The 27,518-nt window shown below is 34.2% G+C and overlaps 1 protein-coding gene across 3 annotated transcripts; it reads left to right on the top strand.

Annotated features, from left to right (window-relative positions):
• The first annotated feature begins 21,641 nt into the window (after window positions 1-21,641).
• On the top strand, window positions 21,642-26,169 carry LOC149557592 (putative auxin efflux carrier component 1b). Of its 3 annotated transcripts, none has more exons than XM_089832231.1 (9): window positions 21,642-22,230; window positions 22,348-22,939; window positions 23,147-23,667; window positions 24,216-24,501; window positions 24,992-25,077; window positions 25,172-25,329; window positions 25,589-25,665; window positions 25,750-25,826; window positions 25,922-26,169. In XM_089832231.1, exons 1-8 carry the CDS (start codon window positions 22,140-22,142, stop codon window positions 25,814-25,816), a joined length of 1,878 nt encoding a protein of 625 aa, XP_089688357.1. In that variant the 5' UTR covers window positions 21,642-22,139; the 3' UTR covers window positions 25,817-25,826; window positions 25,922-26,169. The 3 variants fall into 3 exon arrangements, with proteins under 3 accessions (XP_089688357.1, XP_089688356.1, XP_089688358.1); XM_089832230.1 differs by having other exon boundaries at window positions 24,210-24,501; XM_089832232.1 differs by having other exon boundaries at window positions 22,179-22,939; window positions 24,210-24,501.
• The last annotated feature ends 1,349 nt before the right edge of the window (window positions 26,170-27,518 follow it).

The following is a 27,518-nucleotide window of genomic DNA, read 5'->3' as shown; positions in this document are numbered from 1 at the left end:
AAAGAAGGAAGGAACTTGCAAATCAGATGAATGATCACTAGTACATTGAAGAAAAGATTGAAGACCTTTTCCCTTCAAGAAGTTTAGATGAAGTAAATGATGTAATCAAAGAACTCTTAGAGAAGAATGGTTCCCTACAAGAAGAAATAAGAAAGCTCAAAAGAGAACAAGAAATTTAGTCAATAAGACTATGTGAAATCTTGGAGCAAAGAAACAAGATGAAAGATGAAATGGATGGAAGAAATAATGAGATCAAGAACCAATCCATTTAGCATGAAGATCTTATAGATCAAATCTCTAATGAAAATGAAGAAATCATGAGTCAAAGGCAGATCAATGAAAGATTAAGGAATGATCTAAATTCAGAAAGATAAATCAATGAGAGAATCAAAAGTGAACTGAGATCTTAAATTAGTGAAAGATTGAAGAATGACCTAAACACTGAAAAAAAATCAATGAAAGAATGATGAAATCCCAAGCAGACATGAATCAATTGAATCAATTGAATGAGAAAAATCTCAATAGACAAAAGGGTAAAGAAAGAATTGGATACAATGAAGAAGGTGAATCCTCCCAACAAGGTGCTCAAAGGCATCAAAGACCTACTTCTAATCACTATTGTAAGATAGGTTGTACATCAAACAAATGTTGGAGTAATGGTAAAGAAAAATTCAATGGCAAATGTTACAATTGCAATCAGCATGGTCACAAGGCCAATGAATGTAAAGAGAAACCAAAATTTGAAGGTAAATGTCACAAATGCAAGAAACAAGATCACAAGGCATCAAACTATAGAACCAAGACATTCAATCCAATAGAGAAAATTGTGAAAGCAATATTTGGTTGGGATTACAACACTTGGTGTAGATGTCTTTACTAAGGAGAGTATGGACACATTGGCATGAACTGTGTTAAACATCACACAAGGAAAAGACATACCACCATAAGATGTTTCACTTGTACAGAACTTGGTCATCTAGCCAAAAATTGCATGAATACAAGTAGAATTGAACATGAAAAGAAAGCTAAGGTAGACAACATTAGGAAGAAAATGAGATAGCAATGGATTCCTAAATCCATCGAAGAAGCAAGTCCAAGCAATGATGGTCATGTCACTCAAGAAGTGGGTGACTCAACCATTTCCAATTAAGTTCTTAAGCAAAGAGTGGAACTATGTTATCATGATTAGATCTAAATAGTTCCAAAGTTGAAAGAAAGCAAAGATCCAAATCAGTATTCAAGATATAAACAGATCATAGAAGATCAAATCAGTTATCACCAAGATAGATTGGGGCATGGACTCTATTAAGTCATGCTTGGTCACAGAGTTATGAAGCATTCACTGAGCAATCTGAACAGATAGTGGATGACAGGCTATCACAAACTAACACATACTATTGTACATAATGATACTTTCATACCAAGCATTAATGGGAAATGTTATCAAAAGGAAAGAGATTAAATTCATTTTTTACTAAAAAAATTTAAATTATTGTTGTGATCAAGCGATCAAGTGATTTTAAATGAAATTTGCAATAAAAATTTTCAAAAGTTTCCATCAATTACCAAGTAGCCATGGCAACATCAAGCAGTACCAGCAAGGCAAAGAAAGGGTCAAAAATCTTAGCTTGAGGAGTTAAATGGAAACCACCAGATTTCAAACTTGTACCAACAATCACAAAATCCCTTGATCCAAACGGAGCCCAATTACAAATCCCTCCTAAGGTACTACTCATTAACGATATTCATACTCATTTTAAGTGTGTAATTCAAGAAATTGGAATCCTAGAGATGGATGATTCCCTAGGTGAATTATGTGTGAATGGTGTCCTTAAACCCAAACATAAGCACTTGGAAGATAAGGGTTTAACCCACATTCCCCACCTTCCACGAAGTTTTCAAATCAAATAGATTAGATACATCCTAAGCCGAGTTCACAATGGTCAGTTATGGCTTGAGTAACTAATTTTAATCACTAAGAAGATGATTCATCATATCTCACTGGGCTGCCCATGCTTTCTAAAGCCAAAGCTACTAAAACCCTAGGTTAGGTGGAGTTGCAGAAGAAGACCCTAGCTAAGTGGGATGGTAGATGCACAAAGATTAGTTGTGTAATAGATGTAGAACTAAAATTTGGCATACAAGTGATTGTTCACAAGATCTACAATTCTAGTTGTCTAAATAGTATGTCATGTGAAGCAATAGACTTGGAATTCAAAGTTGTAAAGAACAATCTATCATTTGACCTTGCAGACTTGTTATTGAAACAATTTAACAAAAACATGGAAAGTATAAAGACATCCAAGAACAATCCTTGTAATTTTGGTTCATTGTTGACATGCTTATTCTTCTATGTTTAAAAGTTTTTCCCTTCTAAAGGTACAATTGTATGGAGAAAGGATGTGCCAGTTTTGTATCAAATTAATGAATATATTGCATAAATGGGTGAGAATTTTGTTAGCATAATGGACAACTACTTTGATGTCTTCAAGGAGAAAATGAATAATAGATTCAGGATTCCTAGGAAATTGGTTGAAGATTACAAAGATGATGTTTTTTTCATGGTAGATAGTGACAAAGTCTACATTCAAGCAATAAAACCAAGAGTTGTATGGTAAAACCTCTTCCCTATGAGGTGAACATTGATGAAGAAAAAGATATAATTGAAGCCTTGATAAATGAACCTATTGATCCAAATGCACCATACTTTGGAACATATGATGAGGCTAAGGCAAGGATAGAGATTGAAATCAAGCTTCCTCAGGTGGTTAACAAAGGTAAGAGAAGAATAGAAAAACTCAAATCTAGCACACCTCTTTTGTTGACCGAGGGTAAAATAGATTATGATGATGATGTAGAGGATGAAGATGAGTCAAAAAAGGAAGAAAATCTAGTAAAGAAGAAAGAAAAGGTGATCATCACCAAGCCACCCAAGCCATCCACTACAGTGTTTACCAAGAGATCGAGAAAGAAAGGTAGTGAAGTTGTATTTTGCAAGCCACCTCTCACCTTCCAAAAAAAATTGAAACAAATGGAAGAAGGTGAAGGCATAACCAACCTCAAATCACTAAAGTATGAGACTAGGACAGAGGTTAAGAAGAAGCAGATTGAAGAAATGGTGCTAACCAACATGGGCAAATGGAAATATTCCCTTGATCAAATAGCCTTACAGATTTCTAATGATCTATTAGAAAGATTGAAGCCAAGATGAGACTCAACCATGTAGATAACAAAAGATATGTATGAGCAAACCTTGAGGCAGTTGTTATTGACCATTACCAATGCTGAGGTAAAAGAATCTATGAAGAAAAATGAAGAGATGATGACTCTTAGATTCAATACTTGTTGTATCCTATTAAAAGATATAGAGCATGTAGTCAAGAATGATACAGGCATGTGGAAAATCATTTACCACTTGCATAAATAGAGTGACTCTCTAGTAGAAGTCAAGGATGATGATAGAGATGATGAGGAAGAAGGAACAAACTTTGAGACAACGTAGTTTGACGATGAAGAATTTGTAGAAGATAAAGAGGAAGAAGCTACCAAGGAAGACAAAGAAGATGACGAGGAAATTGATCCTGTGAAGATAGCAGTAGCAATCATTGCCTCACTTCCTCATTCTCCAAGAAAATCAACAACTACATCAAGTTCAAAGATAGCTTTAGCAAGTTTGATTGTGACCACAACAAATGCATCAAATGTCCAATCACTCATTGCTCCCTCACATCTCAACACATCACCAATAGAAGTGTCTAGCATTTCATCTATTGAGTTGTAGCCTCCCTCTTCTTTAGTTCTTGAATCAAGTTCATCAGTAGTGAGTATAGCATGTTCTACAATTTTATGTTCTTCAGTAGTAAGTATAGTTTCGAGTTCTACAATTTTGGGTTCTACAGTTCTATTTTCTGTAGCTTCAAATACTTCTATAAATATATCAGTTTTGGATTCAGTAAGCACACTAGTTAGTATTCCATCTATTAGTACTATATCAATTTTTATTGCTAGTCTTGCTATCTCTGCTATTGTTTCCATTCTAGATTCTAAGACAGTATCTACAAAGGCAATTACCAAGTATAAGACTTTTGATTGGAAAGGAGATGTTGGAAATATTTTAGAATAACTGGGGGGGTGAATCAATTATCCAAGGTCTAAATGCCTTGATAATACTTTTTCACTAATTTTAGTGAGCCCATTAAATTATTCATGCATCCAAGCTTAAAAAAACCATCTTAGCAAGTTACAGCAAATCAACATGTAGGAATAAAACATACAAGATCAACAAATGACATAGTGATTTACGTAGAAACCCAATTTGGGAAAAACCACTAGTAACATGCTACTCAATTGTCACTCTTCTAAAGTGATGCCCTATTAAAGGTTTACAACACATTGTTAAATGTGACCTTGTTAGAGGATTTCACCACATTGTTAGGAATGGGCCTGGTTAAAGGACTTTGGAACATTCACTTGGAATGTCACCCTATTAAAGGATTTACAACATGGCTATTAAACCAACCTAAGTCCATAGGATTTATACTAACTGTTACAATTGCTAGAGAGTAACAATAAGGGCTTTTGATCAATATAACTCACAACATATCTTGAAAATTTTAGATCATACTTCAGTTCAATCCTTTGCTTGGCTTCAATCACTAGGCTCTGACAGCTTGTCTTCCTCTCAAGCTTCATCTCCTTGAGTCTTCTTGCTCATCATACCAATGCAATCATCTCTATGGTCACCTATCAAAACAGATTTTCTGTGCTCTCTTCCTCATTAGCACCTTCTTTAGCACTTCATGCTTTCATACTTGACCAACCTCTAGCTTCATGACCTTATGACTCCTTAAAAATAAATTTGGAATAATTTTCCTGCTCGATTCTCCCTCTCCAACTTTAGGGTTTCAATAGATTAGGTAGGATACAATGTATCTATCCCATATCTCATTTTTATCTAGAAACTTCATCTACAATCCAGTTGTATTTGGCCAAAAATGTTTTACATAGAGTTCTATGCCACCAACTCATCATTCTTATCTTCTATCTGGTTCACAAAATTCTAGATAACAACCATGTCGACTTAGATCTGGTGAATCTTTGATTTTTCAAATAATGCAGTAGCTCGACACTTATTGACTTTCTCATGCTCGGCACATGAACATAACTCGGCACTTGATCTTTACTCCGCACTTGATCTTCACTCAACACTTGATCTTCACTCGGCTCCTATTGAAATTTTTTTTGGCTTGAACTAGGTTGCTCAGCTCCCTCTGATGAATTTAATCAAGCTTTGCAAATAATCATATTACAACTTCTTCTTCTACAGTTTCTAAGTGTAGTCAACCTCTACATCTTCAAGTATATTGTCAATACATCACTTTATCATTGTCTTAACTGATCTTTGCACTTCATTACAAAACCATACCTCAACCTTTCCCTTAGGTGCTTTTGTTACATCTTATTGATTCTTCATCAATCAATTAAGTGATAGTACTTGGATCTTATAAGCAATTGCCATTCTAGCAAATAGCAACTTTGACATCAGTGACAAAATAATGATTGAACACATTCTATAGCAACAATATCTTTCATACAATGATCTTTTTCAATCAGATTACAACAATCTCCCTCTTTGGCATTGATGGCAAACCAAACTAATCAACCAAACCAGAACTAATTGATCAACCAAGTTAACAAAATTCTAACTAGGCTAAAGCAGTAAGTCAAATGCCAAAAAGAAAACTTGTTGACTTTTGTATCTCCCTCTGATCTTATTCCTTCTTATCTATCTTTTTACTGAATCTCCTAAGCTACTCCTTTTGAGATCTTGCATCTTGATTTCTTTCTTTGCTTCTGCTCCTCCCTTTCATATCTCCTGTCCTTTTTGCTTCATGATCTGATTAGTTTCTACTATTTCTCTATTTCAAGGATTTGACCAATTGTAGCTATTTCTCCCTCTTTCTACATCTCCCTCTTTTCTAGATTTGATCAGTTTCTATTATTTCTCCCTCTTTGACAACAATGCCAAAGACACATTATTTCAGCATCTTATCATGACTGTAGCATTTAAAAGAACTTCCAATATCTCCCTCTGCCACCTTGCTTGTGACTTGTTTGGAATGCCAGTACTTTGATTACTTTAGGCTAAACCTAAAGTAAGCACCCTCTGCATCAACTTATATCATCTGAACAATCAACTCATTTGATGCGAGGCAATCTTGCTATTACTTAAGTAGCCTTGGTTAGGGTTATCACCCCTAACTTACCTTAAAGATATTTAAATGCATCTTTAGGTAATGGTTTTGTGAAGATGTCAACAGTTTGTTCTTATGTATTGATATATTCCATCTTCACTTGCTTGTCTTCCACCAATTCTCTTACATAGTGATACTTGATTGCAATATGCTTTATTTTGGCATGCATCACAGGGTTCTTTGATATGTTCATAGCACTTGTGTTATCACAGTAAAGTATCACAAGTTCAGTTATTTCTTCCTTCATTCCTTTCAACAGATGCTTGATCCACACAATATTGGTACAATTTATAGCAGTAGCAACATACTTAGCTTGTATTGTGGACTTTGATGTACACCTTTGCTTTTTACTAGTCCAAGTGACTAATCTTTTTCCTAAGAAAAGTGCTCCTCCACTGGTGCTTTTTCTATCATCTATGTTACCTCCCCAATCTCCATCAGTGTAGGCCTTCAAATCAAATTTTTCAGTCCTCTTGTAGTACAAATCAAAATCATCTGTACCTTTTAGATACCTCATTATTCTCTTGACAGCCATAACATGATTTTCTCTTGGGTTTGCAAAAAAATTTGCCACTATTCCAACAAATAAAGCAATATCTGGTCTACTGTGTACAACATATTGTAGCTTTCCAATCATGGATCTGTACATTGTCTGGTTTACTTCAGCTAAATCATCATTCTTAGATAACTTATCTCCTGTCGCCATTGGTGTACTCACTAGTTTTGATTCATCTAAACCAAATGTTTTGAGTATTTTCTTGATATATTTTGATTGGGTTACAAATATACCATGTTTTAATTGATGTACTTGCAATCCAACAAAAAATTTGATCTCTCCAAACATTGAAATCTCAAATTCATGTTTCATCTAATCAGTGAAATCTTTGCATAGAGCATATTTTCCTCCAAATATTATATCATCAACAAAGATCTCAAATATCAAAACATCTTTACCTTTCTCATCCTTGATATACATATTGTTGTTGTCAACTATTTTCTCAAATCCTATCTTGACAAGATATTTGTGAAGTCTCTCATACCATGCTCTAGGTGCTTGTTTCAAACCATAGAGTGCTTTATGTAGTTTACAAACCATATCCCTATTGTTCTCATCAAAAAATCCCTCTAGTTGTTCAATATAGACTTCCTCTTCCAATATACCATTCAGAAAAGTAAACTTTACATCCATCTGATAGACTTTAAAACCTTTGTTTGCAACATATGCAAGTAAAGTTCTTACTAATTCCATTCTAGCAATAGGGGAAAATTTTTCCCCATAGTCTAATCCTTCTTCTTGAGCATAACCCTTACATACTAGTCAGACTTTATTTCTAGTAATCTCACCATTCTCATCTAGCTTGTTTCTGAATACCCACTTAGTGTCAATCACATTCTTGTCAGCTGGTCTAGGAACTAAACTCCAAGTTTTGTTCTTCTTTATTTGATCAATCTCTTCTTTCATAGCTTTATACCAGTCACCATCTTGTAATGCATCATACACTATCTTAGGTTCAAATTTTCTTAACAGACATGATTCATTTCCTAGTTTGTTCCTTGTCATTGGTCTTGCATCTTTGTCACCAATTATCTATTTAGTAAGGTGATGTCTCTTCACATATTTGAATAATCTTGGTTCTATCCTTGTTTCCATGTTTGATCTTTCAGATTTAGGGTCACTATGCACATCGTTGTCAGGTAGTTCTACATCTCTTTCATGTGTATTGATTTCAGAGTCAGAATGTGCATTTTCTTCATTCTATAACTCAGCTTCTGAATGCAGCTTGGCATTCAGTGGTTGTGACTCAGCTGAAACTAAAATTTGCTGTTGAATCCCAATTTGATTGATAGCATCCTTGTCAATAGGCATCCCTTCATAAGAATACACAAAGGTTATGTATTCATCTAATCTCTTTGGTTCTTCAACTTGGACTTCTGTATGCTCATCAAAGTTTACATTTGCACTTTCCATAATTTTGTTAGTGTTAGTATTTAAACAATTATATGCTTTACTTCTAGTGGAGTAACCAAGGAATATGCCTTCATCACTTTTTGCATCAAATTTTCCATTTCTAGTATCTTTAAGGATAAAGCATTTGCAACCAAATACTTTGAAATGCTTTACATTGGGTGAGTGACCATACCATAATTCAAAAGGTGTTGCATTTGTACCTTTTTTGACTTGTACTCGATTTAGTGTGTGAACAGCTACACTTACAGCTTCTCTCCAATGTTTTAGAACAACAGTCTTTTCCATCATCAATGTTCTAGCACAATCAATCACAGATCTATTTCTTCTCTTAGCAATTCCATTCTGTGGGGGAGTTCTAGGAGCTTATGTTTGTCTCTTGATTCCTTTGTCATTGCAAAATATCTCAAATTCATTTGATGTGAATTATCCACCTCTGTCTGATCTCAGGCATTTCAAACTCTTTCTTGTTTCCTTTTCAACTCTAGCCACATACCACTTAAACATTTGAAAAGTATCGGATTTTTGCTTTAAGGACATAACAGTCATCATCCTGGAATAGTCATCAACAAACAACATTATATATTTATCTCTTTTGTAGCTTTTCACTTCTATTGGACCACATAAATTAGTATGGACTAACTCAAGTACTTCTTTAGATGTATAGTTTTTACTCTTGAAACTTGACTTAGTCATCTTTCCTAGCTGACATTGTTTGTACATGATGTTGTTAGGCTTCTTCAGTATAGATAAACCTCTTACTTTCTTCATTTTACTGATATTGACCAAATTATCAAAGTTGACATGGCATAGCCTTCTATGCCATAACTACACATCATCAAATTTTGCAACAAAACAAGAAGCATTTTCCATATCAAGATAAAATAGATTACTTCTTGTTTGATCTCCTTTTCCTATCAATTTACCATTAGTATCATAGATCTTTGCAGTTTTCTTTCCAAATTCTAATTTTCACCCTACATTGCCTAACTGTGAGACACTCAACAAATTGTAGTTTTGTCCTTCAACATAGTATGCATTATCACATGAAATTTTCTATGTAAGCTTGATGGAGCCTTTTCCTTTGATTTGACATGGAGCATCATTTCCAAATCTAACACTATTTCCATCATACTGAGTAAAGTTAACAAGCTTACTTTTGTCTCCTATCATGTGATGTGAGCACCCATTGTCTATGATCCATCTGTCATTCTTGTTCATACAAGTTACCAATGTTGTAGGATCTTCTTCATCAGGCTGGTCCTTCATGGCCACATAAACAACTTCATCATCATTATCATTGGAATCCTCTTCAACAATACAACACTTCTTGCCTTTGTCTTTGTAAACTCTCTTATCATCTTCTCTTCTATTCTTGTACTTGTTGCCTTCCTTGTAATCTTTTTTCTATGTACACCTTGCAGCAATATGTCCTACTTCATTGCAATTGAAACAAATGATAGGTAGCTTACCCTTAAATTTTCCTTTGCCTCTGTGAAATCTTCTAGCCAATAATACTTCCAATTGTTCCACATCTTCCTCATTAGTGCTACTATCACTGGATACATATTTCATCTTTCTTCCCTTCTTTGAATTCACCTATTTAGTATCTTTCAGTGATAGCTTGGCCTTGAAAGAAAATTCAACATTCTTAGGTTTGTAGTTGTCAAAGTTAGATAACTCAAATGCAGTAAGTCTACCCACTATACCTTCAAAACTTAGATTATTTCCTAATACACATCTTAGCTCTTGTATAGCTGATACTCTAATAGCATAGATAGCGAGCAAGGTTTTTAAGAACTTACTATTAAAAGTATCATCATCTAATTGACCATTCAAACATCTTATTGCACTTACCACTTCCTTTATTCTAGAGGCATACTGAACAACATTCTCACTTTCCTCCATTTTCATGTCATCAAACTTTCCTCCATTTTCATGTCATCAAACTTTCCTCTAAGGCTTTCTCTTTTTGCTCTTTGGAAATTCTGATCTCCTCCATAAATTTCTAACAGGGATTTCCACATCTTGAATGCAGTGTTACATCCTTTGATATCATCAAATTTAGCGTAGTTGAGTGCAAAAGCAATCTCTAGCATTGTCTGATTGTGTTCCTGTTTGTTCTTCAAATCTTCTACAGTAAGAGTACCAATTGGATCAACATGTTCAGTAATAATTGAATTTTGGGCACAATCACCTATGGATCCAAGATGTAGCTTCATCAAACTTTTCCATGCAACAAAGTTGTCTTTTTTGAGCTTGGGAACTTCTCTCTTAAGCATTTTGATCTTTTCTACTTCTAGTTCATTTAAACTAAATCAGCAGCAAGGCTCTAATATCAATTGTTAGATATTTTTTAGAATAACTAGGAGAGGGGGGGGGTGTGAATTAGCTATCCAAGGTCTAAATGTCCTAATAATACTTTTTCACTAATTATAGTGAGCCCATTAAACTATTCATGCATCCAAGCTTAAAACAACCATCTTAGCAAGTTATAGCAAATCAACATGTAGGAATAAAACATGCAAGATCACCACATGACACAGTGATTTACGTGGAAACCCAATTTGGGAAAAACCACCACTAACATCCTACTCAATTTTCACTCTTCTGAAGTGATGCCTTGTTAAAGGCTTACAACATGCTGTTAAATGTGACCTTTTTAGAAGATTCCACGACACTGTTAGGAATGGGGCTGGTCAAAGGACTTTGAAACATTCACTTGGAATGTCACCCTGTTAAAGGATTTACAACATAGTTATTAAACCAACCTAAGGCCATAGGATTTATACTAACTGTTACAATTGCTAGAGAGTAATAATAAGGGCTTTTGATCTAATACAACTCACAACATACCTTGCAGATTTCAAATCATACTTCAATTCAATCCTTTGCTTGGCTTCAATCATTAGGCTCTGACAGCTTGTCTTCCTCTCAAGCATCGTCTCCTTGAGTCTTCTTGCTCATCATACCAATGCAATCATCTTTGTGGTCACCTATCAAAACAGAGTTTCTATGCTCTCTTCCTCCTTAGCACCTTCTTCAACACTTCATGCTTTCATACTTGACAAACCTCCAGCTTTGTGACCTTATGACTCCTTAAGTAGAAATCTGGAATAATTTTCCTACTCGATTCTCCCTCTCCAACTTTAGGGTTTCAATAGATTAGGTAGGATACAATGTATTTGTCCCATATCTCATTTTTATCTAGAAACTTTGTCTAGAATTCAGTTATATTCGCCCAAAAATGTTTTACATAGAGTTCTGTGCCACTAGCTCATCATTCTTATCTTCTATCTGGTTTACAAAATTCTAGATAACAATCATGTCAACTTAGATCTAGCGAATCTTCAACTTTTCAAATAATGCAGCAGCTCGACACTTATTGACTTTTTGATGCTCAGCACATGAACATAACTTGGCACTTGATCTTTACTCGGCACTTGATCTTCACTCGGCATTTGATCTTCACTTGGCACTTGATCTTCACTAGGATCCTCATGAAAATTTTCTTGGCTTGAACTAGCTTGCTCAGCTCCCTCTGAAGAATTTAATCAAGCTTTGCAAATAGTCATATTACAACTTCTTCTTCTACCATTTCTAAGTGTAGTCAACCTCTTCATCTTCAAGTATATTGTCAATACATCACTTTATCATTGTCTTAGCTGATCTTTGCACTTCATTACAAAACCATAACTCAACCTTTCCCTTAGGTGCTTTTTTTACATCTTATTGATTCTTCATCAATTAACTAAGTGATAGTGTTTGGATCTTATAAGCAATTGTCATTCCAACAAATAGCAAGTTTGACATCAGTGACAAAATAATGATTGAACACATTCTGTAGCAACAATATCTTTCATACAATGATCTTTTTCAATCAAATTACAATAGGAGATAGAGGAGGAGATTACTCTAGATGAGGAAATTGAGATTCCAAAGTGGGATTTTGATAATGCCACTGCAGATCAAATGCAAATAGCTAGTAAACTCCTCCAAAAGAAAGCAAAGTAGAAGAAATTAAGAGAGGAAAGAGACAAAGAATATAAAATCATAGAAAGTGTTGAGGTAATAGGTGTTGAAGTTGATGCTTCTCAACACATTTTATTTTAATTAGAATAACCAGTCTAAGAATTTAATGAGGACTCCAATGGTCAAGAAAAATTGATTGAGAAAGTAGAGAAGAAATTTGATAACAAAGTGCTTGAGCACATTGCTCAACAAATTGTCATTTAGTAAGTGGAGTTTTCCTCAATTTTGACTAATATTGAAAACTCTTGCACAAATATAACATCACTTTTTGGAAAATTATGTAATGTTACTGAGTCCACAAAGGAAATAAAGAGCAAACTAATAGAGATTGATGAAGATCTGAAGGCTAGTGCACAGCAATTGCAATGTGACCCTAGTTCAAGCTCTGTACATCATATGAAAATTAGATTCTTGTCAGATATGTAGGCAGAGTTGTTGAGAGAAGAAGCAAGGATCTGGTCTTCACTATAGACATCCAGAATATGATCCTTCCCATCATGGACATAATGTAGAAACACATTGTTTACTCAAAAACATTGATCCATGATAACAATTTCTCAATTGCAGATCACATGATAGAACTCTTTTTAGAAGTCCAAGTTGCTCTACATGCATGCAAAGTTTTCCAAGAAAACTGGGATAAGACTTTAGCACTCATACTTAAGGTACACTCTAAGTTTCTTTCTTATATTGGTGTCTCTGTATAAATAAGATTTGAATAAAAAAAAAATTGGCATTATTGTTAAAAAGGGGGAGAGATAGTGTGTATATATGAAAAATAGTATGAATATTGTATGGGGGAGAATCATGCAAAAGAAAGGAAAGTATATTGTATATACTTACAAAGACAAATTTTGAAAAATCTCCAAGCTAGTATCACTGAGATGTATATAAGTTTTGGCTGATAAGTGTTTTTGTCACTAATGCCAAAGGGGGAGATTGTTGACATTAAGTCAAGTTTGTTATTAATGACAACACTTATTTAGATTTTGTATGGCTACCAAGCTCATTAAACAATCTGCAGTGTTTACCATGTAATTTAGTAACCACCAAGCTTTATAGTTCCTACCAAACATCCCAATCGTTACCAAGCTTCACAGTTCAAACCAAGCTAGCAGTTCATGTAAAGTGAAGATAATGTTAACCGAGCTATGTGATGATTAGTGTTTATTGAGTTCAGGTATGGTAAATGTATAATTTAGTTTCTACCAAGTGACATAGTATCTACTGAGTCATCAATGTAGACCAAGTTTGAGACTACTCTGAGATGATTAGTATGGACCGAGCCTCTACTTCTACCAAATGCATGATGATACCAAGTAATGACAATGGATGTCATGTATCAAAACTTCATTAAGCCAATCTTTAGAACCTAAGTGTCTTCATTTGAGCCAACTTTGTCATATTGGTGTTAACTTGCATATTGGCTAACTTTTTTAGTTCTGTAAATTGGATTGATATATATGTAGTGTATGTATCATATCCAAAGTGTGTGTAAAGGAATGAATAGATGATTGTATGAATGCATGCAAATGTGAATCAATAGCAAGTATATTGTAAGGCCATATCAACAAAGGAGCAGCAAAGTCATATCTATCACATAAAGGTGATCAGTACTTCAAAGAATATCTATCAAAAAATTAGTTGTAAGCCAGAGATCAGCTATTTCATTTTAATAGGTGAACTAGTTCAAATCCTCTAACAAGGAAGACTTAATAGTCTTTTTTCAAATCTCTTTATAGAGTGCATACTTTGTTGTATGTCTGCAAATCTTCTAACAAGGTGAAACTAGCAGTCCTAATTGCTCCTAATAGGGAAGATCATCAGAAGTGGTCATTGTAAGCCTTAACAGGCCAACTTTATGTTGTAGTATTGAAGTTTTGTGGGTATCATCCCCACCCCAATTTTACTTTCTATTTGGAAGGTTTCCAGGTCACCAAATCAGTGTGTTCATGTGTAATGAATGTTTATGTTTCTAATGATTGCAGTTAGATCTGACTTAATGATTTTTATTATTGCAACTAAGATTTAAATTTGGTAAAATTTTCATGGTTACTAATTCACTCCTCCCCTCTCAGTAACCTAGCATAGTCTTGAATATTTTCAACTATATATATATATATATGGAATAAATTTTTCATCCTAGTAATCTATTTAACTCAAACTCTTAGGGTAAATCTATAGTTATTTATTCTAATATGGATGATATTATGGATTCCCTTTATGGAAAGAATATGGATACAACTATGGTCTTTGGACCATTCTTTTGGATATGTAAGGAGATCCACATGATGGACTCCATTCCCAAAAGATATATAGCTCCTACTTCTCCAATTTTGACCACTTATACTATTGTTCTTGAAGATTATTGCATTCCTATAGACTTTGATTCGTTTGATTTAGTGAAATTTGATATTTTGTGTCTTCTAGTTCAATTCTTTGCAATTTAACTTATTGGCATATATTGCATGATTATTTGTGGAGTCTTACATTGAGGATTTAAGAGACTTCATTGATACCATTCATCTTCTCTTTATTGAGGATGACCCTTCTTAAATTATTGTTAGGCAACATTGTGACCCTCATCATTCTCCACTTGATTCTCCTTTAAAGTTTGACATGATTGTAGATACTTTAATCCAATATTTAGAGGAGGTCTACTTTATCTTTAAAGAAGACATTTTAGTCTTTATAAATAAACATTTATGAGTCTCAAACTTCACTTAAGATGTCACATTGCATGGTACACATTGAATATTAACATATGCTAGAGATTCCAATTTCATTTCTTGAGACGTTGTATATTTTTAGGATTCCTCCCAAATATTGGGGAGGATTCATTAATAGATTGATGGCATTGGGGGTGGAACATCTTACAATTTTCTTGGTACAATCTCTTAATTCATCCAAGAGAATTTTTCATGGGTATAAATTCTACATTGAGAGGGGTAGGGGGCGGTAAGGGGGGTTGTTTATTTGCTTCTATTCCTACTATATATTTTGCGGAGGCATCTTTGTTTGGATTTTGATCATAAATAGTTACCATTTGTTCCTTTATTCTTACTTTCTATTGTGTATATTCCTAATTAAGGTTAGTGGTATCTTCATCAACCAAGGACATGATGAAACATGAGTACACTTTAGAGACTTCATACTTAATTTATATTTCCCTTCCTTCTTCCTATCCATAATGAGATGCCTTCTTGCATATATACTAGGTATATCTTCTTCGTAAGGGCATAAATGTTGTTTGCAAGCATTGGATTATCATTTTTCTACAAGAACTCACCATCTTTGGAGGATTTATTCATTGTGGGGGGGGGGAAATCATGTCTCATTTTTTCCTTCCTATGGGGGTATTATTTATTGTACTATACATGATGTATTTCATAATGCGAGAGGAGAGGGTCTTGATTACTCTATCCAACCATGTGTCTTGAATTGTTTTTCATCTTCCTTTTTTGGGGAGGGTTTTTCCCATAAGGTTTTCCCTCTTCCTTTACTTTATGAGAGATTACACTTATTTTTTATTTTGTATATGGGTACCTAACATGGCCTAATAGGTGAGACCCATCATGAATTGTCATCTAGCCTTATGATTTTAAGTACATTCCCCTAATTTGTACATAAAGGAGTGAGAGGGTTGGGATTCCTAATTACACTTTGCTTAAGTTTACTTAGGATAATACATCTACATATGAGTTATTATGTAGACACATAGGAGTTTGTATTTCATTTTAGATCATGATGTTGGAGAAATCCACTTGAGGTGGAGTTGGTTTTCACCTCATACCTCTATATGTGTGAGGTCCACCTTTAGTTTTCTTATCACATTATCATTATCTCATTGTTGCACATAATTTTTTGTACAATGAAGGATGATCCACCTTTGGTGGACACATGATTCCACCTTGTTTGTTTTACAAGTTATCTCATGCATATCTCCTAGCTATCATGTGTTACCTATCTATTCAAACACATTTTTCTTGTTTCCATTGACTGGGTATCCATTATCATTGGAGCAATATTAAATCAACCATTTGATCATATCATTTTTTCTCTCTCATTTATGTTATCAATTGAGCCTCTATATCTTGGCATTTCATTTATTGCCTCGAGAAAATTCTTACTATAACAATGTTATGGGTTTAATATATATTAACAAAGAATTATTTTACAAAATACTTGTCACTTCTCTAATTTGACATGCATTTTGATTTTAGACAAACATGAAATGCTTCATGAATTGTATTTTAGTATGTTATATATTTGCATATTTGGGTGAATATGAAATGCTTTAGTAATATTCAATAATTATCATTTATATTATGCATTTTAATATGCATGATATGTTTTGTATTTGTCAATGAAAAATATCATTTGACAATTCACACAAGTGTATTTGAATTTTTTGAAGCATTATATATTTATATATATAATATAATGTTTTATTGGAGAAAAAATCAAACCCTTTAAAAGAATACAAGATCAATTTAAATCCAAATAGGCAAATTGACTAAAAATGATTTACTTCATTTAGTTGAATGCAAATGGTGTCAATGATTGTATTTTCCATGAGTGCACCATCCATTAATGTTTAAGTCACTTGAATTAGTAATAAATAAGGGATGGGTAATTTTGACATCATAGATCCTCATCAAAACTTACACGATACCATAGCTAAATCACCCATTAGTGTTTCAATCATTAAGAGGTTCAATAAATAATGGATAAGATTGGGATCGTCCCCTAAGTGGGTTTGATAAAATAGGTACTCTTCAAAATATAAACTTTTATATTAGGTCTTTGCAACATTTTTTGTGTTTGATGTAAACCTACAACTAAAAAGTATTTAAATTAATAAATATAATAACTCAATAACATTTTATATTATTATATCTTTTCAAATCAAAATTATTTGAGCTGAAATGTCTATAATTATTCATATTCAATAAATGACCCTTTTTTGGGAAATGAGATATTTGATGAGTTGTCCATTCATGGATTTATTTCTAATCAAAGTGGACAAATCAAGCACCAAACATATGTTTATGTGTTCTTTTGAATAATTTATAATTTTGATAAAAATTGAATTTTCTTCAATATTAATCTTATACTTGTATAGTAGATAGACAAAACAATTTTGTGAGTTGGATATAAATGTTCAACCAAAAAGAAAATAAATAGTTGAAATAAATCAACACTATTTTACATCAATTTATTTCTTCAAATTAAAACAATTAGAACTAAAATTGAATATAAAAACTTTAGCATTGAAGAATTCAAACTATAACAACTAACCCTTGTACGTGATATTTGATGACTTATATATTCATTAGTTCATTTCTAATAAAAAGTAGCAATTCAAGTACCAAAAATATATTTATGTGTTCCTTTTAAATAGTTTTGATTTTGGGAAAAAAAGATAGTACCCAATAAAAAGATTATAAGTTTGATGTAAACCTCTAATAAATAAGAAAGTTGATAATAAATAAAATAAAACACCATTTTATATTAATTTGTCTCTTTAGATTTAAAACTGAGCTAAAATCGATTATAAAGGCTTTAACATTTAAGAATTTAAATTCAACAATTGAACATAATTGGTAAACAAGTTATTTTTTGACTTATCCATTCATAAGTTCTTTTATAATCAAAGAGAGGAAATCAAGCACCAAACATATGCATATATGTATTCCTTTAATATTTTATGATTTAGACAAAACATACACTCCTCAATACTACACTCATTATGGTAATTAGATAGTGAAAATAAGTTTATATGTTTGACGTAAACCTCTAAGAAAAAAGCAATACTAAACTCGACTAAACTCGAATAAAGTTGACATCATTTTATAAAACAATTTGAAATGGAACTTGATTGTCACAACTTTGAATTCAAATTCAACAATTGATTCTTATTGGAAAACAAATCTGTAAGCTCAATGGAAACTTTCAACTAAAAGATATGTAAATAACATTACTGATTAGATCTTTCTTCTCTCGTGGTTTTTGACATCTGACACAATTTTATAAAACAATTTGAAAAAAAACCATTATAGAAACTTTTACATTTAAAAAACTCAAATTCAAACACTTGACCCATATTGAAAAACTAATTAAAAACATTTGAAACAAAATCTATCATAAGAACTTTTACATTCATAGGCTCATATTCAATAATGACCCATATTGAAAAACTAGAATTTTTCTTGATGGCTTATCCATTCATCAGTGCCTTTCTAATCAATGTAGCCAAATCAATGCACCAAGCATGCATTTCGATATTCCTTTGAATGTATGTCCTCTTGTATTCCTTGGGGAGCTTTGTTAAGGTGTTTGCATGGATAGTATTTTGGGGAGAAGAAAGAAAAGTGGTGACATGATGAATGGTAGGGACCTGGAATAACAATAATGTACTTTGTGGGGAGGGAGGAGAGTGAGAAGCAAAGGGGAAGCATGAGTCAAATCGTTGTTTAAGAGCTGCCGGCAATTTGGACAGCTTACTTGTTGTTAGATGTCGGAGGTGTTATAGACAAGCAACAAGTACCAGGGGACACACGTCGTACTGCTCCATTCTTCTTTTTTTCTCTAACTCTCAGGCTTTGAGTGTAGGCCAGAGATTGGGGGATATTGGTATCACTGGTCGTGCACCCATATGGAAGAATTGACCCAACATCAATTCATTTATGGAAGCAGATCCCCATCTCTTTTTTCTATACAAATTGGGTGAGATTCCGAACAAGATTGAACTTTGTATCAGTTGGGTCTGTGACTCCCAATTCTTGTTTAAGATTCTCTGTCTAGGAGTCTATATCAGAGGAAACATAGAATTTATTGAAGATGGGGTTCTTGAGTTTCTCGATGGATCAAATGTCAATTTATCTATAAAAAGATATTTGTATTTCTTTATTAATATATATTTGATGAGGTGTAGACAACTAATGTATGTACATATGTTTCTAGAATTGATTGTTTATCATTTATTAATATTGACGTTATAGATCATATTCTACAATCTATCATTAGAATGACGGAGTCTAAGTGAGAGTCGCTCATTCTGATGATGGATTGTGGTGAATAATCTGAAAAGTCGATGTTAAGAAATGATAAACAATCAATCAGACTCGCTCATTTTGATGATGGATCATAGAGTATAATTCAAAATGTCAATGTTAAAAAATGATACACAATAAATCCCAGAAACATACTTGCATAAGTATGGATTGTGAAAATGTGTCGTCTTCAACTAACTTACATTTTTGTCTAAAAATTAAATTTTATATCAATTGAGTCAGGGAGCATCTACCTCCCATTCTTGATCAATATTTGTAGTAAAAGAGTCAACATGGAAATGATCTTGAAAGTGTATTAGTGGCACATTTTCTGGTCTTATTAGTGTCATTAAAGTTCTTTTAGTTTTAGTCAATTTTCACGATTAAAGAGTTAACATTGAAAGGAATTTACAAATGTTATAAACATATAGACCTTGGTCTAGTCAATCTCATTATGACTCTTTGAATTTCCATCCAATTTCTTACTCAAGATCTATAATATACAAGTGTGGAAATCATTGGGTGTAATTCTTGGTCTCATCAGTATCATTGAAATTCTTTTAATATTAGTGCAATTCTTAATCAAGATTATAATATTACTAGAATTCTTGATTGTTATTTGGTGTCAAGAGTTGACATTGAAAGAAACTTGAAAATGTATTAAGGGTGTGGCTCTTGATCTCATGATGACATTAAAGTTATTTTGATTTTAATCCAAATCTTGATCAGGATTCATACTAGAAGAGAGTTGACATTGAAAGAAACTTCAAAAGGCAACAACTTGGTTTCCTCGGGGTAATCATAATTATTTGAATTTTAATTGAGCTCTTGATCAAGATTCATAGTAAAAGACACAACATCTGAAAGAAAATTGGAAATGCATTATGGGTACGACTCTTGGTCTTGTGCATTGAAAGGAACTTGAAAATGTACCCTGGGTGCAATTCTTGGTCTCATTGGTATCATTAAAATTCTTTTAGTTTCAATTTTGTTCTTGATCAAAATTCAAGTATCAATAGAATTCTTTAATGGTATTTGGTATTGAGATATTGGAATGTATTTGAAAATGTATTAAGGGTGAGATCCTTGATCTTGTTGATGTCACTAAGATACTTTCATTTTAGTCAAATTCTTGATCAAGAATCACAATAAAAGTGTTGACAATGGAAGGAGCTTGAAAATGTATTTTGGGAGTGGCTCTTGGTTTAATGTTTGATTTAATTAAAATTCTTTTGATTTCAATTCAATTTTTGGTCAAGATTCGTAGAAAAGTAGTCAACATTGTAGGGAACTTGTAAAATCTATAAGATAGAGGCTCTTAGTATTGTGGATTGAAAGCAACTTGAATATGTTTTAAGGGCATGGACTTTGGTCTCATCAATGCCATTTAAATTCTTGATCGAATTTCATATTTTAAGACATACAAAAAAGAACTCATAAATATGTTATAAGGGTGTGACTCTTAGTCTCAACAATGTCATTAAAATTATTTGGATTTCAGAACAATTATTGATTAAGATGCAAAGTAAAAGAGTCAACAACAAAAGGAACTTAAAAATGTGTCAAGAGTGCAACTCTTGATCTTGTGGATTCAAAAAATCTTGAAAATGTATTAGGGGTGGGACTCTTGCTCTCATTGATATTGTTGAAATTCTTTTGATAACAACCCAATTCTTGATCAAGACTCGTAGAAAAATAGTCTACATCAAAAAGAACTTGCAAATGTATTAAGAGTGTAGCTCTCGGTCATATTGATGTCTTCATTTTTTTTCAATTCAAGAGTGCAACTCTTGATCTTGTGGATTCAAAAAACCTTGAAAATGTATTAGGGGTGGGACTCTTGCTCTCGTTGATATTGTTGAAATTCATTTGATTTCAATCCAATTATTGATAAGACTCGTAAGAAAATAGTCTACATCAAAAAGAACTTACAAATATATTAAGAGTGTAGTTCTTGGTCATATATCTCAGTGTCTTCATTTTTTTTCAATTTCAATCTATTTTCTCATCAAAATTCATAGTAAAATAGTTCACAACAAAAAAAAGAGTACAAAAGTATTGGATGAGACTCTTAATCTCTATTTTTTTTTGGGTATGTAAATGTCAACATCTCTACCGTGGTATAGATGACTATACTAATCTAAGTACACATCTAAGCCTGAAGTCATATTTGACTAAGCAAGGACTCTTTATCTTATCAATGCCAGTAATTATTTGTTAATTCCAATCCATTTCTTGACCCATATTTATAATTTAAAATTAAATAACAGAATCAACACCAAAAAAACTGAAAAGAAAATGTACTAAAAATACGGCTTTGATCTTGTGTTTGTCAAGGAAATTCAATCACGGAACATGGACAATTGTGGGCTCTATTGTAGGGTGTGTGTCCACCTTTTCTGCCCTGCTTTCATTGCAGCAAATCTTTGGGAAGCCCATCTACCTTCCATTGTATGCATGCCAACCTGAGAGTAGGTACCTGGCTGCCCAAACTGAAGTGCTTTTGGATGCCGAAAGATACGATTCCTGTGTAATAGATTATTCTTCTATTTCGGCTATAAGCTAAGTATTAGTCGTTTCCGTGTCAACCAAGACAAGAATATGGCAACTTCGCCTTGCATGCCCATTTGACGCCCGTCCTGGATAATTATGCTATACCATTCTAGAAAAATGTATAATCCAATTTGAATCTCTACCTACATTCAGTTGGGTAATCAGCAAGAGGCAAAAAGAAAAGGATTTGTATGTCAATGGTACTCTACAGGAGGATTGTATGAAGATGGATGGTATTTTGAATTAATTGGGTGTTCTTAAAAGAAGAGTTTTTCCGTCATGAAATTGTTGGTGATAGATGAGGGGAACCGTCACCGTCAAATCTCATCCGCGCTTTGGGTTAAATGGTCCTTGCCTGGTCGAGCTCAAGGTAAAAATCTCTATTTTGAATGCCAATAATCTCAGTTCCAGGTAAAAATTCAGTTTTTTGGGTATTGAAGAAGAAACATGATTAATGGGGAGGATTTGTACAATGTGCTAAGTGCAGTGGTTCCCCTGTATGTGGCCATGATTCTTGCATATGGCTCCGTCAAGTGGTGGAAGATTTTTAGTCCTGATCAGTGCTCTGGAATAAACCGTTTTGTCGCCATTTTTGCAGTTCCCCTGCTCTCATTTCATTTCATCTCGACCAACAACATATATGCCATGAATTACAGATTCATTGCCGCGGATTCCTTGCAGAAGGGGATTGTTTTGGTGGTTTTGGGAATGTGGACTCGGTTTGCGAAGAATGGAAGGTTGAAGTGGATGATTACGTTGTTTTCCTTGTCTACTCTGCCAAATACTCTGGTCATGGGGATTCCCCTGCTCGAGGGAATGTATGGGAGTTTCTCTGGGAGCTTAATGGTGCAGGTGGTGGTTTTGCAGAGTGTTGTTTGGTATACCATCATGATGATGTTGTTTGAGTACAGAGGAGCCAGAGAACTTCTAATGGAGAAGTTCCCTGAATCTGCCGCTAAAATTGTTTCTATGAGGGTGGATTCTCATGTAGTGTCTTTCAGAGAGCCTCTCCAGACAGAGACAACGGTTGGGGAGGATGGAAAGCTTTATGTAACAGTCCACAGATCAACTTCTTCCAGGTCTTTTTCATAATGGGTCGCAGTTTAGTCTTTTTCATAATGGGTCGAAGTTTAGATTAGTTATTATTATTTGTTGTAATTAATTATTTTTATGTATATAAAATTCACAATGGTACAGGATTAAAATTATGATTTTTGAAAGTGAGGAACTGTAAAAATGAGCTGGGAACTGTAAAAATGAGCTAAAATTATTGGTTTTTAATGCAGGTCACAGGGGTTCGAATCCTTTCCTTCAATTGCAGCCGGGGGTTCAAATATCACGGGTGTAGAGATGTATTCTCTTGACTCTTCTCGCAATCCTACACCCAAAGGCAACAGTTTTAACAATTCAGAGTTCTACTCTATGTTAAATGTCAATAATCTCAGTTCCAGGCACTCAAATTTTCAGCTTGTAGATATGAATTTACACACGCCCAGAACTTCCAACTTCGAGGAGGAAGCATCCATGGACGTCAAGTGTTCGAGTCACGGGCGTTCTGGGTCGAATATGTGTAATGCCAGGTCTCAGGGGAGTTTAGGCATGAGCGCTAGATTGGATTCATGTGAAAATTTGTCACCAAAGGAGAGCAAAAGAATTGATCTTTCACCGAATGATAAAGGCAGTGAAGTACACGTGTCTCTGTGGAATTCAAGTGCTTCAGATGCAAACCAGATTGCAGTTGCTGCAGATAACAACACTGCAAGAAGTTTTAACAAATGCCATACTCCTGAATATCATGGAGGAGAAGGTGGATTTATTTTATTTTTTATTTTCTGAACTTGCTCTTAATGCGACATTTTAATTGCAGGACTATATGTATGCTTGTCTACAGATAATAACTGTCTAGTTAGAAAGTGAGTTTGTCAGCATATGTCGGAAGGTGATCAATGCAGGGAATCATTAGCTACAGGAAAACTTTAAGGAGATGGGGAGAAAAGCTTTAGAGCTAGAACAAACAAAAAAATATTGCTTGATTTGTTTAAAAGCTTGTTTGTTTACACTACCTAATTCTTAATTTACAAAAGTAAATGCCCATAAAAGTATTCTAGAAGCAATTCTTCCAAAATTGGTCCCCAATGCATGCGTTGTCCCCCTAAAGTGCTTTTTGAAACAGAATTCATAAGAATCCCTTTAAAATGCAATAAATAGATGGTTCCCAAAAGTGAAAGGAATCGTTTACCACCATGAAATGACTTCTACATTTGACTGATTCCTTTTGTTCTCCTATACAATTTATGATTCTTTTTGTTCTCCTATACAATTTATTAATTATCTGCTTTTGTGGATTAGGACCAGGACGGGAACTCCATGGAGCAAACCAGGATTTTTCTTCTTCGAGTCCAGGAAATAAGGGTATCATATCACTAAGTGTAGAGGATGTGGAAATGGCTAACCCTAATCCGAAATCAGGGCATATTTCTTCTGTAAGCAATGATGAAAAACCAGCAAGAAGTACAACAGCTATGCCTCCTGTTAGTGTGATGACCAGGCTGATTCTCATCACGGTATGGAGAAAACTCATCAGAAATCCCAACACCTATTCCAGTTTATTAGGCCTCACATGGTCCCTCGTGGCTTACAGGTATTTTCAATGTTTTGTTGTCTGATCAATTTCTCATCATGCTCCTTCTTTTATCTTTTCTGATGATAGATAACGTAGTGTGATTCAAATGTCGATGCAAAAATAGTCACACAATTGAACCCAGAAATATAAATGATAATTTCATATAAACTGTAGAAATCTTGTTCTTAACTTCTTCCTTTTCTTGAGAACACTTCTCTAAGCATTACCTCAGCATTATGATTAGAATAGAAGTCTTTTATTATCTATGGGGTCAAAGATAGTCTATGGAATAGAAAATATAAGAGGTAGAAATACTGGATAATGCATCATTGAGTGATCTGAGATAGCTCTCTCTCCTTTCTGATGATGAATAATTCCAGTCCATTATTGAGTATGACCGAAAACGTGAATGAAAATTATAGAATTAGAACCAAAAGCAATCATACCAGTTTTTTATTTACTTTCCACATAGAGACTAACATTGTTATGTACACTGTTCTTTTTGAAGGTGGAACATTGAAATGCCAAAATTGGTGCAAAGTTCAATAGCCATTTTGTCTGATGCAGGCCTCGGCATGGCCATGTTTAGCTTAGGTATGGATTCTCAAAGCCCTTTACCTCTGTCTACTTAATTATAACGATGATTCGAGTGCATGAATCCTAACTATTACGTGTTCCTGACAAACAGGGCTGTTCATGGCTCTACAACCACGAATCATAGCCTGTGGAAAACCCATTGCAGCTTTTGCAATGGCAATTAGATTTCTGGTTGGGCCTGCTGTCATGGCGGCTGCCTCCATTGTGATTGGTCTCCGGGGACCATTGTTGCAGGTGGCTATTGTTCAGGTACTTCGCCAAAAAAAATATAAAAATCTGATTATAAGAGAATATATTGTCTCTTATGATCTAGGCTTTTTAAACATCACATATTAAGACTTGATTTCGAAGTTAAAAGTGTTAAATAGTCAAAATTGGTTTGTTTTTCTAAACTTAATTTCTTCCTTAGTATGTGATATTTAAGAATGACCAAAAATTACAACTTCATATAGCTTATAAAACAGCAATAAAATTGTTGATCAAGAATACTTTCCATGTTCCATTACAGGCAGCCCTTCCTCAGGGCATAGTTCCATTTGTCTTCGCCAAAGAGTACAATGTACACCCTGAAATACTAAGCACAGCGTAAGTAGACATAAATTATAACCCAGTTTTTGAAGCAATCTAAGCTGCCATTAATGTCCCTAACATGTCTGCCTCACTATTCAGAGTGATATTCGGCATGCTGATTGCTTTGCCAATAACTTTGTTGTACTATGTCCTCCTCGGCCTATGAAAAAAATGAGGTAAGCAGCTCATGCACCTTACTCAAAAATGACATTTTGTTCCTTTCTCACAGCTTGAAAAGTATCCAAAATAACATTGTGTTCCGTTCTTGCAGCTATAAAGTACTTTAAAATGACGGTTTGTTCCCTTAAAGAGCCTCAAAAATGACATTTTTCTCTCACAGATGGAGCGCTCTAACTAACTTAGCCATGAAGATTATCCAGAGAATGCCTTGACTTGTTCCAAAATCTAATCGGATAACTTTTATGTACAGTTCCTTTAACAAATATCCACCTTGTGGACTGTAGCAGAAATACCAATATGGCAATGAATACATAAAATCTTTCACAGTTTGTTTTCCAACATTTCTTCACTTGTGCGGTTCTTGGTTGTCTTCAATTAAGATGTTGCAACAGCCCAAACCAAACTGGAAAGATGCTCAGCCCTATAACTATACATAGATTTAGACATTAGAAACAGTTGTTCTACTTCTTGTAGTTTTAAAAAGCAATTTCATGTATTTCCAAGATGCTTGAGTGACAATATGAATAAGATATGGTTAATGGAGGAAAGCTGAGACTTATATTACGTCTGGTTTCAGTTACCCAGGGAATCTGATGCTTCCCACTGATTAGGAATATGGACTTTATGAAGCGAACATTGACTATAGGCGGGCAAGTAAAAGTAGCTTTTTGTTTTTCTGGGTTCTTTGTAGCATTGAACATGGTAAGTAGGATGATTCGAGTGTACTACTATTGTGTACCTATGCGTAATATAGATAACCCACTCGGTGGAACGTAGAATAAATATGTGAATAGTGAACCCAACTCAATTTTTTAGTTAAACCTTTGGATTAATCTAATGATTTAGAGCAAATTTGAAGATACTTCAAGCAACCGTACAAGGTGCCTCGTTAATCTATCAATGTAGAGTTTGATGAGATTTTGTAATATTAACTTATGATATTTTTGATGAATAGACCTTTTCTATTAATTATAATTTAAAGATATATATTCACAAAAAAAGGTTTGAGGGATACAAGATTATCTCTTAAGTTCACTCAGCACAAGGCCGGCAAATCAACTATTCATAAAAAAAAAAATATTAAGTAAAGACAGAAAGCCCTCGGGCTGCAAGAGCAGTGCCAGCCGAAGGAGGGTCTTTAGATCATCAAAGCCCTAACAGTCCGTGGGGTTAGTGGTTGGCTCAAGGGGAGCCCAACTGTTATCATCAACAATAGTAATTTCTTTATCTCCCTTCAGGCTAGGCAGAGAAACGGCTAAGTCCAACTAAGGGTAAGCCCACTTGGGGTTGCGTTGTGCAGACAGTCAACCCGCATCAAAGGCAACAAGAGGAGCCATCGGGGACTAGCCCGAGCCCATTCTTCGTGGAGGTGAAGTTGAGTAGTGATAGCCACCAAAACCACCACTGGGTGAACGACGATGAGGCTACAACTAGGGACTATGTGAGCGGTGTGTAGATCTGCTCCAGCCTCGCCGACAACCACAAGGAGTGAGGTCACCTGACAAAGCATTTGTAGGCATGCAAGCAATTGGACAAGGGGCATTTCCCCAATGAGCTAATAACTCCTATAGATGAGCCACCTCCAATGCGACTTCATCAATTTGTACTTGAATTGGCATCATGGCATTATTACAGATACATGTTTTAGAGTACATAGCAACATGAATATCAAGAAAGTTGTGAGAGAA

Source organism: Cupressus sempervirens, chromosome 5 (assembly GCF_028749045.1).
Source record: "Cupressus sempervirens isolate cs-2001-9-10 chromosome 5, ASM2874904v1, whole genome shotgun sequence".
In the NCBI taxonomy this organism is placed as follows: Eukaryota; Viridiplantae; Streptophyta; class Pinopsida; order Cupressales; family Cupressaceae; genus Cupressus; species Cupressus sempervirens.
The sequence above is the reverse complement of the archived record's forward strand: the minus strand, read 5'-3'. Positions and strand labels throughout refer to the sequence as shown.

What these genes read in the sequence shown, in the direction of transcription:
- LOC149557592 (XM_089832230.1), top strand. Translation starts at nt 22,140, where the DNA reads ATGAAATTGTTGGTGATAGATGAGGGGAACCGTCACCGTCAAATCTCA. An exon ending in TGAATATCATGGAGGAGAAG is followed by an intron (nt 23,668 to 24,209) that starts GTGGATTTATTT and finishes TTTGTGGATTAG; the next exon opens with GACCAGGACGGGAACTCCAT. An exon ending in TGCAGGTGGCTATTGTTCAG is followed by an intron (nt 25,330 to 25,588) that starts GTACTTCGCCAA and finishes GTTCCATTACAG; the next exon opens with GCAGCCCTTCCTCAGGGCAT.